Source organism: Pagrus major, chromosome 23 (assembly GCF_040436345.1).
Source record: "Pagrus major chromosome 23, Pma_NU_1.0".
NCBI lineage: Eukaryota > Metazoa > Chordata > Actinopteri > Spariformes > Sparidae > Pagrus > Pagrus major.
The window spans coordinates 4,858,522-4,879,101 of NC_133237.1; the positions used below are offsets into that span (position 1 = coordinate 4,858,522).

The 20,580-nt window shown below is 40.2% G+C and overlaps 1 protein-coding gene across 1 annotated transcript; it reads right to left on the reverse strand.

Moving 5' to 3' along the window:
- Positions 1–1,789: 1,789 nt before the first annotated feature.
- nsfa (N-ethylmaleimide-sensitive factor a) lies at positions 1,790–17,157 on the reverse strand. Its single transcript, XM_073494063.1, has 19 exons — positions 17,030–17,157; positions 14,472–14,571; positions 14,330–14,369; positions 12,907–13,073; positions 12,671–12,778; positions 10,252–10,327; positions 9,527–9,682; positions 8,633–8,832; positions 8,387–8,552; positions 6,634–6,708; positions 5,850–6,037; positions 5,515–5,610; positions 5,254–5,410; positions 4,900–5,033; positions 4,528–4,674; positions 4,037–4,171; positions 3,531–3,644; positions 2,151–2,206; positions 1,790–1,820 (listed from the first exon to the last, which is right to left on the reverse strand). The coding sequence occupies exons 1-19, from the start codon at positions 17,155–17,157 to the stop codon at positions 1,790–1,792; spliced, it is 2,274 nt and encodes a 757-aa protein (XP_073350164.1).
- Between the last annotated feature and the right edge of the window lie 3,423 nt (positions 17,158–20,580).

Genomic DNA, 20,580 nt, shown 5'->3' on the forward strand with positions numbered 1-20,580 from the left:
TCACTCTAGCCATCTACTCATGGTTAAGGTTGCACCAGCTATTTGTAAATTCAGTAACAATCCTTTGTGTTAAGTCCTTTTTTATGTCTCCCATAAAACTTCAGAAATGTCTTATGTGTACAGACGTACATATGGATTGCACACATAAGAAAGGCTCTCATGTTAATTACTTGTGTTCACGTCAACTCAAGACGGTTGTATGATTACACAATTGGTTGTGTAAAATGGTTAAAGATACCATGAAATTACAAAATAACACTATATATATTAAAGGAGCTAGAAGGAACGTTGGTTGGTTAAGATCATGATCCGGCTCGTACATGCGTTTGTTTTGAAGTTAGTGACAGAAAAGCGCAATGTATTTTCAATGCTATTATTCTCTTTTAAACACAGCTTTTTGCAGGATGCATGTCGATAAGGTAATATATCTTTCAGTGGCTATGGAAGATCAATAAATGTAATATGACGATGCTGAAACTCCAGAGCAGCTTCTTTCTTTCAGCTGTGAGACTCCTCAAATCATCCTAAGAACTCCAGCATAAAAAAGTTTTATTTCATGACTTTTCCAACAAAATCGAAATCCAATCTGATGACAAGCATAAAGTGTGACTTTGTAAAAATGGCCAATCCTTTTGCTGACTTGCTTATGTGGGTCATATACAGGCCTCAGTATGAAATTAAAACAGTTTCATAACCAGTTAAAACTCTTTATAGTATGTTCAAATATGAGTTTCATAACATTAAACAACAGACTGTAGAGGACATGAGCATCAATGTTTGCTAATTTTTCAGATGGATATATTTATGTTTGCAAATTATATATAATTATATCTACGTTTTGTTAGCTATGAAACAGCTATGTCTGTGTGTGCTTTTGTGCAACCCCTTTTTGATTTAGTAATGTATTATCTCCCTAAAGTAAACACCTAATTAGCATTAACGCTAAGTTTACATTTACAAGACAGCTGCAAGCCACTACTGAAACCTTACAGGCCTGTTCTGCTGCTGAAACTGTACATAGAAACACTCAGGTTCACTGTAGTGATATGAGTCATAACAATAAAACAATAATAAAATAAAGATGAAGGGGAAGAAAAGAAAAAACAGTGCATACATTACATACATTATGAATGATGCTGTCAAGGTGAAGGCTTATACTATGCAAGATACACATGTTGTACAAGGTTCCTGTGATGTGATGTGATGTGATGTAAAAAGACAGACATGTGAAGACACAGGACAGGTTTTATAAGACCTTCAAAGCGAGACTATTTCACTTCATACCACACTATGCTCTTACAAATTACAAGATGAATTTGAAAGAAATAAAAAAAATGTTGTTTTTTTTAATACAACCTTTTGCAGTCTGATACAGGAGCAGGAGCTCATGGTGGCTAATGTTAGCTAACGTTAGCAAACTTTACACAGGTACTGCTGTGTTACTGATACTACTGAGTGAATTTGCCGACTCGTTGACGTCTCTTTTAGCATTTATCATTGTCATGTATGAGCTAGCAAGTCACATAGTCTCGCTTTAAACGTTGAAGACATGAACTGTGTAAAACAAAACACTGGTACTCTCAGTGTAAACACTTTCCATGTACACTAAAACAGTTATTTAAAGCTTCTACTGCAATCAAATCCTGGAGCTACAGGAAAAACCAAATGCGTTAATGCTAATGTGCTAGCTAACTAGGAAGCGACAGGTTTTGTACTTCTAACCTTCAGGCACACATCTCATTCGCTTTGCTGTTGACCTTACCGGTGCGCAGCGAGAGTGATCGACAGCTTAAATTCGGATTTGATCGCCTTCATTCAACCTGGTGATTGCAAAATAAAGCCGTTATGGTAAATAGTTGGTGTGAGGAGATCACTGATTGTTAGCCTTTGTTTTTGGCAGCTACTTGCAGTGTGGAAATATAAGATTTAAGTCTTCAACATGTATGATTGTGTGACATTACTGTGCAAAGTCGGTGATGTGTATGGAAATAACAATCTACTGACACATAATGGTCTGAAGAAAATAAAGAGGGAAGATGGGAGAAACTAAAATGGCCTAAAATGAGAACAAAATAAGAGGGTTTAGGTAAACGGAGGCTCTTGACAAGCGATGAAATTGAATATGATTGGTGTGGAACGGCTGTACTCACGCCCCCTCGTCTCTGAGCAGAGACAGGAACTTGGTCACTCTGTAATCCTGGTCCATCTAGAGACAGCAACAGAAAGAAAAAGAAAGAGAAAAGATTGAGCGGTCTGTTGACAGAAACGATTGACAAATAGGGGCCTGCAGTCAAAGCAGAAACAGTCTTTCTCAGCATTATGGAGGCCCACTAAAGCACATGTAGTAACTAAATATCCCTCAGTAATAAAATGGCAGCTGTAGTTAAAGACAGTGATGATGAAGACAATGAACGCCTTCATTCTGCACATGTACTATATGTTCAGTGTTGTAAATACTTGTGTAAAAGTAAAGATACTGTGTTAAAATATTAGTACGGTAAAAGTGAAAGTGATCCATATGAATAGTACTTCAGCTGCTGTAAGCGTTGTTGTTGTTTTAGCATTCAGCAGACAAGACCTCTTTATGGAGTTCTCTGTGCTGATTGGATCAAGTGGGCAGGGATGCCAGAATATTTATGTCCTCTTTTACTGCATGAGTGGGGGCAGGAGAGACATGGGCACTGACCAAACACTAACAGTGATTACTGCTGGAACACAGAGTTATCAAACACTCATGTTAATAAAATATATTACGTACAGCAGCTTTAAAGTGCCTGATATTAAATTTAAGTGTCAAAAGAAATTTTCCAGCAATAAATACACTTTAAAAAACACAAATAAAAGTGAATAACACATATATATTCATGCGTTATAGGTCAACTGAAATCAGACTGGCCGATTATTGGAACCGATATTCAGCGTTTTTATGGTTAAGGTTAGTTTTGGATTGCCGATAAAATAAATAAAAATACTTTGGCGCCGATGCAGGATGCGATCTACAACGTAACTAGGAACTGAAGTAATAAAATACATTTAGTGGAGAAAAGCTACAATATTTGCCTCTAAAAAGGAGTGAAAGTATTAAGTAGCAGAAAATTGGAATACTCAAGTAAAGGTTCTCAAAATTGTTCTCACAGTAAGTACAGTAGTTGAGTAAAAGTACTTAGTAACATTGCACTGTAACTATTTCTTGGTCGGAGTTGATGTAACACTTAGTATTGCAGAGTCACATGACAATGAATATCAAACCCCCTGAAACAACTCTTTATTTGTAACTTTTATAATCAGAAGTTGGTCGAGTCAGTCCAATTCAAAAAGTATGAAGTCTTGGAAAAACCGTATCATTAATTATCAAATAACTGTATGTAATTCATGGGTACAGGGAGCCAGCCTGCCCCTCCAGAGGAAGCTTCAAACACTCCAGAGAGAGACTATTTTTATACTCTATGGGTCAGAAAGTGTAGAAGCCACCACAGCTTATGCTGGTTTATGATCTGTTACTCATCAGCGCTGTGGTGAGTCTCCCGTACCTGCAGCGACATCTCGATGAGCACCAGGAGTTTCTTGATGCCGATCCAGACCCTCTTCCCTTTGAGCTGGTGTGCGATGTTGGCCCGCTCTTTGTCTGAGAAGCTCCCCAGCAGCTACAGAGGAAAACAAAGGAAGATGGAGATTTTCATTACTGCCTTCAAAACCCTCCCACCAAAAAGCAGAATAAAGAAAGAGCGGCACTGAAAACACCCTTTGAACAATCTAAAGTCTATACCACTTACATTATTCCAGTCAATGAATTTAGCAAATGTAGTTTTTCTTACAGCTTCCAGGAAGGTTCCAAGGTTGGATAATTCAAGGCTGTGTGTGCATTAATGTGCGCTCTTGAGAAAGGGGAAGTGGTCGTGTATAATTCATCCCATTCATCTGTGTGTCCTTGTGTGACGGCACAATTATGAGCGTATTTACCTTTAAGCAAGCACATGTATGGCTACATTAAAGAGAGTGCCTCTGGTTGTGTGTGTGTGTGTGTGTGTGTGTGTACCTCTAAAGCGTCGACCAGCTGCTCCCCAGTAGAGATGTTGGGGATGTGGATGGTGGTGCTGAAGGCGTCCAGCATCTCCATCTCCTGCAGCACGTCCTTCCTGCTGGTGGTGCCGATGATGAGCAGCTTCCGACCCTGCGGGAGGAAAAACATGACTCGGTTTGTCCCTTGTTAATTACACCACAGGGGTGACGAGTGAAGATTAACTGTCCATTCACAAATTCATGAGTGAAGAAAATGTAATATTAATGAGTATGGACAGGCTCAGTGTACATTTTTATTTTGGCAGATTTGTTTGGGTGTTTGTTTAGTAATTCTGAGATACGGAAATAAACTCTTCCAGCTTTTCTCTATATAATTAAGAGGCAAAATATTGAGAACTCCAGCTACATTACATTATTTGTTGAAGCAGAAAAACAGTGAAATAAAACACAAGATAAAGGGAAGAGATAACAAGGATTTGCTGACTATCGTAACAGATGCACTCTGACCTTTGGCGGAGCTTTCTTCAGCAGCACCAGCAGAGCCTGGAGCACCAGGTTGGAGAAACGAGGTCCGATGGGGACGTAGTCCAGCAGGCGCTCGATGTCGTCCACCACCACGCAGCTGAGCTGAGACTTATAGGCATCATCGAAGACCTGAAACAAAGGGAGGATAGAGGGAGGGACAAATAGACAAAGGGAAGACAGACAGGGAGGATGCAGGACGACATTCGAGGATGGAAAAAACAAATGGAGGAGTCATCAGTGAAAGAGAAGGAGCAATTAAACACATTAGATCCTTCCATGAGCCATTGTTTACATGCAAATGTTGTATTGTTTGCTGTCATACTATAAGGGGTTAAAACACACTGTGGCACGTACCTTTTTGATTGCCTGGCACTTGGAGATCTCTGAGTTTCCAATCATCTTGTCAGGAGAGCAGATCTTAATGAAGGGGAACTGTGAGTCCTCTGCAATCTTTGCTGCCAAGGCTGTCTTTCCACTGTGTGGTGGACCTGAGTGCGTGTTGAGAGGAGAGGAGGGCTACAATTTACTGCCTGCATGTGTTTGTGTTTGTATGTGTGAAGCTTTTCTAAAAAAAACACGATATTTACATGAATCATTGCAAATGCTAGGAGTTTGTACTACAGTAAACAGAAATTAACCTTTACGGTAAGTGCTTTTGTGTGTGTTGTGTCCTTTACTCTGTTTTTGTGTGTGTTTCTGATCCCTTACCCTCCAGTAACACAGCCACCAGTGGTGTGCGGTCGCTGTTCTTGGTCTGCTGTACCAGCAGCTCTCCATCATCCAGCACATGAGTGACTGGGTCGCCCCATTTAATGATGCCGTTCATGATGTAGCTGGCGTAATCCTCCTGGTTTGTACCGAACGCCTGGATGAAAAGAACTGTGTTAAGAACTGTGCTTTGCCTTGTCATTTTTACAGGATTATACTGCATTCTGCAGTCAGGGACATCTAATACGACCCGGTACATACAGGTTTGATGTCGTTGTTAAGGGATCCCATGAAGTCGCTTCTGGTGACCTGCAGCTTCTCAGCCCTCTCCATGTCCACCTCCACTGTAGATGTAGCCTGGAAGAGAATGCACACATACAACTGCGTCAAGATACCGTCAGGTTTAAGGGTGCTCCACTTATTTAAGTCAGCCTGTGATAACTGACGTGACATTTATAACCCTAATAAAACCCTGTATGAAATAAAATCTTACATACATTTTTAAAAGCTGTTACAATGGATATATTATAGTAGTTATTGATCACTACAGTAGCATCCCAACCCAGCCCTTTGTGTATTTGAAAGTGCCAGGCGACCTTGATGTGTCGGTTCATGGCGGTGGACTGAGCGGCCCTGACCAGCCCCTCCAGCTCTGCACCGCTGTAGTTCTTAGTCTCGGCTGCCAGTTCCTTGATGTCGACATCGGGGGCAAGCAGGTTGAAGCTTTTCATCTTAGTGGTGTGGATGTTCAGGATCTGGACACGGCCCTTCTCGTCAGGCAGACCTGGAGGTTAGACGGTGACAAACATAGAAAAGGGAAATTAGTAATATAGCGCTCATACTGATGTCTCTATTCACACATTCAATTCCCTACTGATTTATTGGCACGGTATTCTGATTAACAACATGTTTCCAAAGCATACAATGAAAACATGAAGAGTAGAGATTTAGACTACAGGGAATTAATTAGTTATACTAAAATGTATGTAAATGTATATTCTGTGTATTTCAGTATACAAAGATTAAAAAAAGTCATACATGGAAGCGTGTCTTACTCTGTGACAAGCATTTAACAGTTGGTTTAAGACGAGCAGAAGTTTTGATAATTATGGAGCCCCAAGACTGACAAAACGTGGTAAAATGGTGCATTGGTGATCATGTGCATTTTTGCGATTTCGTTATATACCAGAAATGCATGAAACAACACATAAAACTTCCCACTTGCACAGCTCAGGAGGCTTCACGAGAAACTGCCTAACACGAAAGGTGACATTTCAGCACGTTGAAGTCATGGTTATGGATGAGGAATTCTATCTTTAACCCTCACAGTGTCAAGTCGAGTTGTTTTCTAGAGAAAGGAAGAGGAAGCTGAACACTCACTGATCTCCATCTTGACCTCAAACCTGCCAGGCCTCATCAGGGCGTCGTCTATCAGGTCAGGCCTGTTGGTCATACCTGCGGAGGAAGAGGAAACAACAGTGAGAGAAGGAGCGGAAGGAGGGAGGGCACGAATGCTGACCGGTATCAACCGCATGAAATACATTTCTAGAAATTTGTCAGAGCGACGTCTGTGCCGATACATGGAATAACAGAGGAAACTGACTTTATATGGAGTCAAAAAGTGCAATGGATGATATCACACACACATTGCATATATTACATGTATTCAGTTTAATAATGTTGATATTATTTCACATGTAAACCTCAATACATTTATCATGCTCAGTCAAAAAAGGGTATTTGTCACGAATTGGATCAAAATGAACTCTTCAAAGCCAACAATGGGCCTCATGCAAATCAAATCAGACCCACGAGTGATCTAATTTATTCTATCTCATTCCAATATTAATATTCTGTTATGATGTCATCATTGTGGCTTACCAATTCTGCTCTAGAGACACATCGTTAGCTGTTTATTATTATTTTTTTACAGCAAATTGTTTCAGTTCCACAGGGTGGAGCAGAGCTGACAGCCTTATATAGTAATTAAAGTGAAGGGGATTATGCTAATGATCAAATCTCACAAGTGCACACCTGTTCACGAACAGATGGCACTCATCAAGTTGAAGTGAGCAGTTAATGAGAGTCTGACTTGGAAAGCTCATACGACAAACCTCAGGGTGAGAAGTAAGAGAGATTTAAGACGAGAATGCGGAAATGTTGTTTGGCCAGTGAGACTTTTACAGAGAAAAGTAAAGGTGTTGGTGCCTGTCTAATGATGATGTTATTGTCCAAGTTGTCTAACATGTTGAAAAAGTATGACAACCAATTGAATTTGTATTAGAATTATCAATATTCACTGAAATAAATCAATACATGAAAAAAAATACTAAATTGAAAACATCACATTAACATAGACGAATGATTTGAGTCATCTGGTCTCAAGTCAAGTCTTTTACATCCAAGTTGAGTTTCAAGTCATTTATTTTCTGTCAAGCCAAGTTGTAAGTCATGGTTACTGTTTGCTGTATTTGTAAAACTGATGTGTTTATTGTCAATAAAGTGTTTTCTTCCTGTAAATGTTAAATCAGTTGAAACAGTGTGTTCAGACAGCTGAGAGATGGAAGCAAACAGGCTGAGACGGTGATGCTGCGACAAACGGACACTTTTTAATGAAGATGGAAGCAACTTCATGTACTTAAAGCTGTCCACTTGTGATCGGACCACTCAGGACGCATGCTGATACCAGGTCTGAACTGCCAAGAGCCTCCGGGGCAGCTGTAAAGCTGCTTGGTTTGGATTCTCTGGAGTCCCATTACTGGCTGTTTTGATGGTGATGGTGGTGAGTGCTGCCTCACACGATGCTCTAAAACAGCATTTCACTTGTTGTGGAACATAAAATATCTTTCAACGCTGAATATGTGCACAGAAAATAAACACCACTGGAAGGTAAACAGTCTGGAGCCAATTTCAACAAAAGCCATTTGCATGTGTTTCGCAATTGATTGTCACTCTCAGCTTACAGAGAACAGCTGGGCTCTTGCGCACTCATGCATGGGCTGAAAGTGTGCTATTTGACTTGGTTAGTGAGTGTGTGTGTGAAACGTGCCTCTGCTCTCCAATCACTATAATGTATCACAGAGCTGGTGAGGATGTGGAGTGGGGTGAATCAGTCTCCTGTGATGCTACTGACCGATGACCAGGATGTTGTTCAGTTGCTCCACACCGTCGATCTTAGACAGAAGCTGGTTGACCACGGTGTCGTGCACGCCTGTGCTGCTGGCGCCCGTGCCTCTCTGCTTGCAGATGGCATCCAACTCGTCAAAGATGATGATATGGAGCCCGCTGTTGGCTCCCAACTGGGGACGGACAGGTCGAGTTTAAAAAACAATCAATTCAGTTAAGTTCTTTAAATGAACATGTAGAAACATGTGCTCACCCTCTTCTGCTCCTCCTCTGCCTCGGCGAACAGCTTGCGGATGTTGGCCTCAGACTCTCCCACGTACTTGTTGAGGATCTCTGGGCCGTTGACGACCTTTGGCTCACGGGCGTTGAGCATCTTGCCAATTTGCCTGGCCATCAGTGTCTTACCACAGCCAGGGGGCCCAAACAGCAGGATACCCTTTACGTGCTTGCACCCTGGAACAAAGAAAGAGGCGACACATGATGAAGGGCAGAGATAAAGAGCAAGAGAGAATAAAATGGGAGGAAAAAGAGTGAGATGGGAGAAATAAAAAGAGTGAGAAGAATGAGAAAGGAAGAAGTCAGAGGAAAACGCAGGGATGAGGCAGGAGAGGGAGGTAAGACATTGAGAGAAAAGAGATGTATGCATGTTATAAAATGGTTTTATGTGCTTAAAGCCAGAGGGAGCAGAAACCAGGATAATAAAATGAATCATAAAACCAATGAATAAATTGTGTGTTATTGTCTCTCTGCGTGTGTAGATGAGAAAAAATAGCTGTGACTAACCCTGTTTCCTGCATTATATTACATTCTGCTACCACGGGGAGTACATAATATAAAAATGTATTAGCAAGGTTAGGTTATCCAAACCAACTGTTTGATCCATGATGTCAAATAATTTTTTTACAATAAGAACAATCACTTGTTGGTTGAAAAAAAACATTAATTTACAGTAAAACCACAGCAAATGCTGAAGACAGAGACATTTCAAATCTTGTGCATACAGAGAAAAACAAAGACATAATAACAACCCTAAAAGGATGGTGGACATTACCACACAAAATGGCAAAAAATATGACCAGTGACAAAGAAGAGGAAGAGGAAGAGGAAGAGGAAGAGGAAGAGGAAGAGGACAGAGCGGGTTTCTCACCCATCTGCTCCACAATGTCTGGAGGGAAGACTCGGGAAGCAAAGGCTCTGCGGAAGATGTCGGAGAATTCCCTGTCCAGACCTCCGATTCCCATCTTCTCAAAGTTCCAGTCAGGGTTGATGATTGTCTGTCTGGCCTCCTTGGTCTTTGCCTTACCTTGTTAAAACACAGAAAGGGACTATGTGACCAGAACAGCAAAGATTTAGATTTTATAGGATAGAGGAAGACATTTCTTAAAGATTCTGAAAATAAAGCATGTTTCACGATGTTGGAAAGGAAAAGGGCATTTCTGAGGAACTCAATAATGAATTAAGAACCATGAAATAAAGCTAAGTTTGCTGTTTTTCTTAAGGCTTTTTCCTCAACAGGCAGTGGAGTAGGGTCCTATGTGGTGATGTGTGAAAGATGATGCATTAGTGAGAGAATAGTGTCATGTGTTCTTACTGCCATCCTGTGGAGGAAGTGGATAAGGGACGGTTACATGCCCTCATATTGCTTAAGCAGAGATTTTACCATGACGGTTGTACAGCATTGAAATATCTTAGCTTTTAAAAACATGACACATTTATAAAATCATGCAGAGAAAAGCTGCAAAACAGATGTTCTGACCACACTCGCCCTCATAATGTAGTGACATTTCTTCTCTTTTCTTAGTCCCTCAAAACCCAGATCCTGAGCTCAAAATGTTTGGGGAAATATTATCTACGTTTAGGGAGAAAACATACCAACGAGTGTGAGGGATGAACTCTCCGCCTTTTCAAAAACCACTTGGCTGTTGCCCACCATCAGCCCGATGTCGATCTGTCAGAGAAAACAAGGTTACAGTCAGTCTGAAATCCATTCAGAGAAGTGGCCTTTCATTAGCCTCATTCATTAAGTGACATGCCAGTCATAACAGCATCAACCAGGATAGAATTTTGATGGTAAAATACTTGAGAATTATTTCCCTCCATCTCCTGATTAAAACCTCAGCTGGGAGCAGACTCATATACAGCACTATATTAATGCACTGTGGCCCCTTTGAATAAGACACAAACAAGAGCCAGGGCACCAAGGGCTAAATTCAAAAATGCAAACAATAACAAAAAATGTCTGATTTATAATTTGCGTTAAGAATTTCTCTGAATGCTTTTGCCTTCACTCAAGTGTATGTTTATATTTTCACCAATTCTGAATTTGAAATTTTTACTAAATGTGTGATGTGATGAAATGTTTATGTTTTGACTCTTGTATATGTGTGTCCTTTTCCTCATTTCTGCATTTGAATGTTTGGGGTTTGTTGGGGCCGAATGCTGTGGTAAAGAAAAATCAAATTGTGATTATTTTGACAGATACACTGCCCGGCCAAAGAAAAAGTCACCACCTGGATTTAACTAAGCAAAAAGGTAAGAGCCTTCTATTGGATAATTGGAGCATAAAGATTGGACTCTGGATCAATGGAAAAAGGTCATGTGGTCTGATGAGTCCAGATTTACTCTGTTCCAGAGTGATGGGCACATCAGAGTAAGAAGAAAGGCAGATGAAATGATGCACCCAGCATGCCTAGTGCTTACTGTACAAGCCTGTGGGGGTAGTGTTATGATCTGGGAATGACCAGGTTTTTCCATCAATGGATTTTTTCTTCCCTGATGGCTCGGGCCTATTCCAAGATGACAATGCCTTGATTCAACTGGCTCAAATTGTTAGAGAGCGGTTGAGGTTCAGGGAGCATGAGACATCATTTTCACACATGGATTGGCCACCACAGAGTCCAAACTTTAACCCCACTGAGGATCTTTGGGATGTGCTGGAGAAGAGTGTACGCAGCGGCCTGACACTCCCATCATCAATACAAGATCTTGGTGAAAAATTAATGCAACTCTGGACGGAAATAAATGTTGTGACATTGTATAAGATTATCAAAACAATGCTGCGGCAAATACGTGCCATAATCAAAGCTAAAGGCGGTCCAAGGAAATATTAGCGTGTGTGACTTGTTTTTTGGCCGGGCAGTGTATTACAATTACGATATGATCCAGGTTTAGTGGAGCTGATGATTTTTCCATCACAATTTTCATTTTCACTAATAAAAACTATTAAAATGATGTGACATTTGTCAGAGTCTGTACCAAACAAACATTTCTTACATCTGGAGAACTTCTGAAGAAGATTTGTAGGCCAGGACATCTCTGCAGCACGACAGTACTAATGTTTTTTTCACACATTTGACCTTCATCATAAAACTGCAGCTTCTTGCGGTTTGGATATTACACTAAGCCCAACTGTGATTCTGATTATATTTTGATTCACTGTGCAGCCCAGCATTTCTGAATTGGGAGCAAAGACTCGAAATGTTGTATTGTTTTTTTTTTACTGTTGTATTCTTGGATCTTACGTGCGTTTCTATAAATGATTGTACTTTTGCTGGTGCGTGCATTTTGTCCTCGGGGGCCACCATATTAAAGTGCATGAATAAATAAAGAGCAAAATGCAATAAATTAGGGGGTAGGAAGCTCATCTGTATTAGAGAGGCCTTGGCTGTCAGCTGGGTGTATATGAGGATCATATAGCTGATGCTTAAACAAGAGATGAATTATTCACCAGAAGCCATCCAGTGGTAAACATCGGGCGTATCATTCAACAGTGTATGCCGCTGTAATGATTCCATCCCTGTGATTCATTATGAGCTGACTGCACCAGAGATCCAGATGAAATCAGGGCCACTACGTTTCTTAAAAGCAATTTCACTTCAAGCTGATTTTCAATAAGGTGTTAATTAGAGTTTAATGGCTAATAATGTTACTCCAATTTACATGTTACAAATGAACGATCTCTGCTTCTCTGACAAAGGGGAATGGAGCAGAGGTAAAATGACATGTAATATCAACAATATGCCACCGCTGGGAGGACTGAGTCACACTGAGTCACACTGAGAATCCCAGCTGAAAGAGGTCTCGTACAGTGCAAAACTTTTAGTAACAGTGTGACAACATCCCTGTTGCAACAGAGATCTACATTTAGTGGAGTTTAAAAAAAGACAAATCCACTACACTATAATAGCCTAATTTGAGAAAGGCTTGTAAATGGTGACACTGTGAACTTTTTATTTTGCTGGTTATGAGGATAAATCTCAAAGCACATCAACCTCAGCATGTGGTCAGGTACCTTCTGTTTCTTTCCAGAGGCTGGTTCTCCTTTGAGGATGCTGGCGTCCATGGCCTCGATGTCCTTTACCATCAAGCCGAACAGCTTGTCGCAGAAACTGAACACGAGCTGAGAGAGGGAGAAGCAAGAGGATGATCAAAAAGCCCTACAGAGAAACATCGGACAGCACAGAACAAAGCAAATGAATGTGCGCTTCCACGTCTGTGTATGTGTGTAGATATTTTGAGAAAATGAACCTGCTGGGTGACGGAGAAGGCCTGGTTATTGAACTGTTGGATAAACTCGGCGGCCATCCTGTCTGAGTCATACGGGGAGGAGTCGGTGCTCTTCTTCTGCAGGAAGTCAATTTCGATTGTCATGGAGCCAATGCACTGCTTGGACTTGTCAAAGTTGTAGTTGGACACTGAAGGGACAGACAGGGACAAGTTCAAGTTCACTGGATGGACAGAGAGCATAGGCCACAAGGGACCTGAACTGATTTTAAGATATACATGTTAGACTAGATGACCACGCATTAGATTGTATAAAGACAGATTTTATAAGATCATAGCCGAATACAGATTAAAATGATAGCAAACCTTGCTGCTTAATTAAATCATTGAACAGTTAAAACAATGTGGACGGCGATTATTTCTGGCTTTTTCAAAAACACACACACAAAAAACAGCATCTAAGCTAGGCGATACGGTTATGTTAGTACGAAATACGTCTCTGGTCCGACATTTTTGCTCACCTATATACGACAAAGGTTATAATAATAGTAATCATACTATTAAGACTCAAGTATAGATGGCTGAAACTGCCAAAATCATAAATAGGTAAAAAAAAATAAACGGGTCAATTAACAAATATGCCATAAATGCACTAAGGGGATATAATACAGAAATAACTACTGAAACAAACACAGTAAGTAAATAAATAAATACATTTCAAAATGAAGACATTAATTAATACAATGGAAAATAAATGGGCAAGTAAATAAACAGTTGAATAAATACAAATGTAAATAAATACAGCAGAATTATCAATTTATAAATTAATCAATTCATTAATGCCTTCATTTATTTTCCTTTTTATTTTTTGTACATTTAATTGCATATTAATTTTATTCACTGAGCCATTCATTTACTAATCTCTACATTTATTTTTGATTTGGCAGTTTCAGTCCTCCACACTAACAAGCCCTGCACTGCAACACAAGAATAATGCTGCTCCCTTATTTCCATATATATATTCATGATATCATGTACGTAGCTACTATAGAGCATTTCAGATTGTTTTTGACATGAGTCAACTGGAAGCATTAAAACCTCAGCCTGAGATAATGTTTCTAAGCGTCTCTCAGCTAACATTAGCTTATTAAGTTAACCAAAGACGGAATATTTCAGTAAAAGTGGCAGATCAGCCAGCAAACTTGACTGTTGCCAGTTAGAGATGAGAAGCCTTCTTTTCTCCACCATGGTCTGAAATAATGGCCCCACTGTTTCAGAAATAACAGAATTTCAGGTGCTAGTCAATCACTGTATATGTGCTGCTCCGAAACTGAAAGCTTGACAGGCATTGCAACATCATCTCAGGAAGGTGGGGCTTAGCGAATGTCAATTACAGCAAAAGACCTGTGATATCCTGCTTGTATAATCAACCATCAAGAGATCATACCTTCCACCTCCTGGCCAATGGAGAGACCGGCCCATTTCCTCTACAAGAGAGATGAGTGAAAAAAAGAGAAATCAAGAATTGAGCACTGAGCTAACGAGTAGTAATTAATAATGTATGTCTGACTGCACACGAGTGTGTGTACCTGCGGCAGGCTGAAGGCGATGCTCCCAGGGGCCACAGTGTGGTGGGTCTTGACTGTAAACACAAACTTGTGATTGGGCGTGGTCTTCACAGTCACATGTCTGCAGAAACAGGAGACAGCTGGTTAGTTCTTGTGTCATCATGTCTTTTTTGGCTGGCACATGATCAAAGCTGCATTAATAGATTTTTTTTAACCATAAAATGTGGCAAACAATAATCTTTACACATCCAGCAGATGTAGAGCAACATTAGCATTCAGTCAAGAGTTGTGTTTCTGTCCAATATTTCGTCCCCTTTTTGCTCCTTTTTTGGTCTCCACCACCTCCTGGCGGAAAATATCTGCTAAATGTTTCACTATCCTCAAGCAAGCAGCTACTTTCTAACTGTGTCTGCTGTTTGGTGCTGAGCAGGTAGCTGCATGCTAAAAACACCAAGGCAATTATCCAAAACAGAATACAAAGGGGCTGTCAATAAACACCACTCTGTTCTCATTACACATGTAATAGTTGTTTTTTTGTTTTATTTTTATTGTTGATTCTAGGACGGGAGGAAAAATACACCCACATGCATCACAGATCAGTGTGTTTGGAGACCATGCAGCACTTTTTAATTAGCCAATTTCATAGAACAGTTGTGCTCACGATCGTTACTAGGATACTAGTACCTTCTTCTCCCATAAACCACAAAGCTGCCTTCAGTAAACACCCTCTAATGTTGATGTTCATGAATGCACTACATTACATCATTACATTGGGTATTTAACTCCTTAATTTTAAGGTTAATTAAAATTCATGTTACTGCTACCTTAAGTCATGACTTTAAAAATAAAATATTTACTACAATGCGAGCAGACTATGATGTGCTCCATGCAGTATGCTCAGTATACTCCTGACAGCACCAGCATTACTGCTTGGTAGCGGTGAATGATAAGGACAAGGCTGCAGTTGCCATGGCAGCAAAAATATGGGACTACCTCATTAGTCTCAAAATGATAACAGGGTATTTTTTTTTAATTGGTGTGTGCATCACAATGTATACTGTGACCTAATAGGATCTGGTTGCATGCAACACACAGTCGATTTCTGTTGTTGGTCAGCAGCTCAGTCCTGTCATTGTTTTCCGTCTGAGCGTTAGTACAGAGCTTCAGCACACAAAGAGATAAAAGCAGGAGGAACACGATGACATCTGAAGTGTCTGAATGCTTATCACGCTGCAGAGAGAAAAGCCAACTGGAGAGGCTTTTATTTCACTGTGACACAAAATGGTCTGACAGGGACAATAATTCACACACTACAAAAAAAGAGTGTGTTTGTTTGCTTTCTTTTAATTTTCATATTTTATTTCACTTAGAGAGTAAAGTGAGATAACATGAATACCCATAGTTATTTTGGTTTTGCTTTTGGGTTGTTTTTAATGGCAATAACAAAAATATTTTGTTCTTTAGTTTCTCACTTGTCACATTTTTTCCTGGTTTTTACTTCTGTGCTGGTGAGTTAAGGTTGAAAAGATTGTGTATTTTTACATCAAATTTTTACTGATTTAATTATCATTACTACAATATCCAGAGAAATAATCTAATTAGAAGATTAATATTAGAAGATAATATCAGCAATGTCTGCCCAAAGGATATTGAAAGACAGAAGAGGAAATTTTACTTCAAAAATGAAGGGTGCTCCAATCAGGGTTTGTGGGACCGATCACTGATCATTATAAGGAGTATCGACTGATACCGATAACCAATCACAGATCAGATGGATGTTTCTTCTTCTTAGTTAATAGTGGCAAGGTAAAGTACATTTATTTGGTGTAAACTTGTTGTGTTGTCACGTGTCACTGCAGTTTACAGTTTAGCACTTCAAGTTCCTCTGAACAATTCTCCTGTGTTTATCTGTAAGCTATGCACTGTGTCAGCTGTGTTATGTTGTCCCCCAACTCAGGACAACAGAAAATGTATCCCGAATGATGAACTGAACTGAATACTTTCTGACTACAATGCAGCATCAGTCTTCTCATGCTGTTACCATAGTTATCTCACTCTTCACAGCTCTGTGTCCGCGCTAGTTATAATCACTGGCTGGCCTCTCAGTCACTGGCCGGCAGGCCCCTCGCGAATATAATGAACTGGCTGAACCAAGAAGGCGCTGAAAAACGTATTGATATTGGCACAAGGATAGCTAGTCAGCTGTTAGCAGCCAGCAGCAGAGTCCTGTAGTGTGTGTGGCTGTGGCATTTTAAGTGCTGCATAGAGAAACTGTCTCCTGTGTTTATCGGCTCTTCTGATCAGGCTCTATAGAGACTTTTTACAATGCATATCGGCCGATAACAATCAGTGCCCAACCATTTGGAGCACCCTTAACAAAAATGCTGCATGATAAACACACACTGCAAGTCGTGCAGCCTCATATCAGATTATTGACTGTGACCTTTTGGATGGATGATAGGTGTTAAGGCTGGTGGATGGATGGGTGTTTGAATGGATGAGAAAACAACTGCAGAGATGGCCGGGTGCGTTCCTGTATAGACAAACGCAATGATAAATAGGGGATAGTGACTACTCACTGTCCTGACTGCAGATCCTTCTCGCTCACCACGGCACAATTAGTCAGCGACAGCTCATCTGTCGGGCATCGCGCCGCTTGCATGGTCTGTGAAGAGAAACGCAGAGGAGGACAGGAGACAGAAAACATTAGTTAAAAGATACAGAGCATGTTTTTATTCCAGGAGAGAACACATATGTGATGAAACCCACTTTTACTGAATCTGTTGTACAACTAGCATAAAGGTTTGAAGTGAAATGTTAATAGAACATTTGAGATCTGTATCCCACATTGGACAGAGGGCTGTTTTCTGAAGTCAGGTTACTGTATGTGCACACTGAGATGAGATCTGTGGTTTAAGCAAAATGTTCAGCTGATTGGAAGCAGAATCATGTCACTTTATCAGGATTTTAAAATTCCACCTGACACATCTATCCTCTCTGTGTTTTTCAGTCCTGGTCCTGTGGCCGCCCTTCCCTGCATGTTATAGATGTTTCCCTGCCCAGACACACCTTTCATTTGTGTGATTATCTCATATCAGCTATCTCTATTACTACTTGGTGCTGGCAACATTAGAATCAGAGTCATGCACCCAGCATCAGGCGCACGCAAACATTTCTTGAGAAATGTTCTAGTTTTCTATTCAATCGTACACTTTAAATCATTTCATGCTGGTTCACCTACGAAACATTTTTCTACTGCTCCCTTAAAAATGCGAGTTAACTCAAGTTAGGTTGAATAATAAATTCAATCCTCTGAGTTTTATAAAATACAAAACCAGCTGAAATAACAGAATTTATAAAGCGAGCTGAATGAACTTCAAACTATCAAGCTGAATCAACAGTTGTTCAAACAGATTTGCCTTCCCTTTCCTTTTCTCAGTCTGACATGAACACTTCCAGCTGTGGCTGCTGTCGGAGCCATTTTGTATCAAAGTGAGCACAGAGACTACACATGAGGGTGCTCCTGGTGACTTGTGACTGTCGTGAGTGCACTATAGCCAGGACTGAATCCAATACAAGCCTTCACTGAAGCTTATTATCATGAAAACAAGTTTCCATCTTGAATATTCTCTTCAACCTTTAATAAAGAGGGGTCTCTGGAGACATTTAACTCTCAAAAATGCACACAGGGAGGTCTGCTGGTATGCTGATGATATTTCCATAGATAATTTAATGAACTGGAAGGAGTCTCACTAATACTAGCTGCTTTGCAGACAATTATGCAAGTGTGTGACATGGTTACGTAACGTGATGTCACAAAGTCACAGAGTGTTTTCTGTGGGAGAGAGGAGCTTCTCTTGGTGCAGACTTTGACCTTTTTAACTTTATGACATTTTAATACATAAATGTTACATTAATCTTTAATGAGAAAAAATATAGATGATTCCACAAAATCCCTGCAACTTTTACAGTGTTAGTTTTCTTACATGATTTCTGGAGTGAATGCATTCTGTTAAAGGTGATGCAGACACCTGTTGAGATGACCAGTGGTGCAAAGTAACTCTATACTATACAGTATTTACTTAAGTACTGTACTGTAGTGTACTTACTTACTTACTTACTTACTTACTTAGTATTCTTAAGTATACTTCTGAGGTATTTGCACTTTACTTAAGGATTTCTGTTCTTATCTTATTTTAAATGAAGGTAGGTCATTTTAAGTAAGTAAGAAGTACCTAAGATCTAGTTCTAGATCTAGAGGGATGAATCATAGCACTTTAGAGAAAGTGATGAAGTTTTCACTTTCACGCAGCTATTATTAGGAAGGTGAAAATTGATTTTCTTGGCACAATGTCACGGTGTATATCTTTATATTTGCTATCAACATGGAAGACGAAGACAACCCCGGCCTACACCGAATAATCTCTTTTCATTAGCACAGAAAAAAGGAAAAATTGTAAAGCAGAAAAACATTCTGGAAACAAGCAATGCCTGAAGAGAAAATTAGTCACTGCATGAGACGTTTAATCTCAAAGAGTGTGAAGAGCCAATACCCTTTCAGCGTTACTGAAGGAGGTGAGATTTGGCTATCACTGTCATCACCAGATGGTCAGAGACAGACACGTAATATCGTTTTGATGTCTCATAAAAAGGCGAATCTCATCAGTTTTATCTGAGTAAAAGTGGGTTGGACATAAGGAAAAGCCGCGTCAAAGTCCATGCTTCTTAATTATCTGTTCACTGTGTTTGTTTCACCTTGACAGAATTCATGTCATTGTAGCCTATAAGTCCATTTCTTTCAGTAGGGCCTCACTCTTTCACAGCCACAGCCGGGTTATGTTAATTCTCCACCGAGGACACAGCGCCTCGTCCTGATCTTCGACACAAATTGAAAAGCCTCTGTAGTACAATCACCTCTTCAGCACAGAAGAAGACAGGTACAAGAATCTGCCCTGCGGTTCAGCAGATAGAGAAATTCCAATGCACATCACTGCAGCCTGAGGGTTGAAGTGGTAACCATGGGAACTGCATTAAGCAATCAGGCAGTGGCTCTGACGATAAATCAGGCTTTACTGCTGACTTATTCATCCTGGGTTTGAACGGCACTGTCCCTCAGAAGCAGCCGAGAGTACTCTGCTGCAAATTGATTTTAAGTCATTTGTTCCTGCAAGACAGCCCCTCCCTCTCTGTTGACCTGTGTGCTGCTTCAACTGAAGTGTTTCATTTAAAGCTGACCCGATACAGCAGCTTGCTGATATACACTGGTGAAACCTCCTCCTATAGGCCTCATTCTGACCAAATCAGGCATAACAGCAATCAGTGCAGGGTTGTGCAGACGTGTAGGAGAACACAACTAGGAGAGTTGCTGAAGCTGAAGCTCATTATAAAGCTGAGGAGAGCAGCAGATTCAGTTGACAATTCACTGTTGGTTCATCATCACCATTTGTCATTTGATACAAGGTAAATTTACAATGCGTTCTATGTGTTCCTACCATTTGTTTGCATTTGCAGATATATGCGGACGACTCAGAGTCAGGTAAGAGTCATGTTACCTAGCTGTGAGGGTATCAACTTTCCTTTAATCATTGTGTTTCTGTACAGCATGTGTTGATCTATAACCAGCTGGCATATAAACAAATATCTGACAGTCAGGTTGTTCTGCTTCTTCTAAAAGCTGCACCCTCTGCAGCAATTTAACATCAGCATCACTCTGCTTAGATTTCTTGACAACGTAGTACATGAACAATGTTATTTTTAGCAGGTTGATAGCAGGGCCTCTTCATTAGGAGAGTAGCTAGGGACAGAAAATTAAAACTGTTTCATGGGCGAAATTCCAGATTCAGATTACAGGCAAAATCTAGGAACCAACCAATTTTCTGCCTGAGCCTTCCTCCAAATTTCTAACAATCAATTCATAATCTCTAGAGATTCTAGAGAAGAGAAACAGGCGTACAAGAAGGTGTTCTACATCATTACTTATATGTAAAACACGTGTTGACGACAGCAACATTTCCATTACCTGTGAAAGCAGACAAAAATCTAAATGATCACTGCATCTATCCCAGGTATTGAGTTGAGCTTGACAGAGACAGACCAAGTGACAAAAGAGCTAAAAATAGAAATTTTATAG

Bases quoted from the DNA above. Each gene is read 5' to 3' on its own strand.
- nsfa (XM_073494063.1), bottom strand. From the start codon at position 17,157: ATGTTTTCTGTCTCCTGTCCTCCTCTGCGTTTCTCTTCACAGACCATG. The intron at 4,675-4,899 runs GTACGTGCCACA...CCTTTGTTTCAG, and splicing joins AGTGCCAGGCAATCAAAAAG to GTCTTCGATGATGCCTATAA. The intron at 2,207-3,530 runs GTACGGGAGACT...TGCTGTCTCTAG, and splicing joins TCATCGAGATGTCGCTGCAG to ATGGACCAGGATTACAGAGT.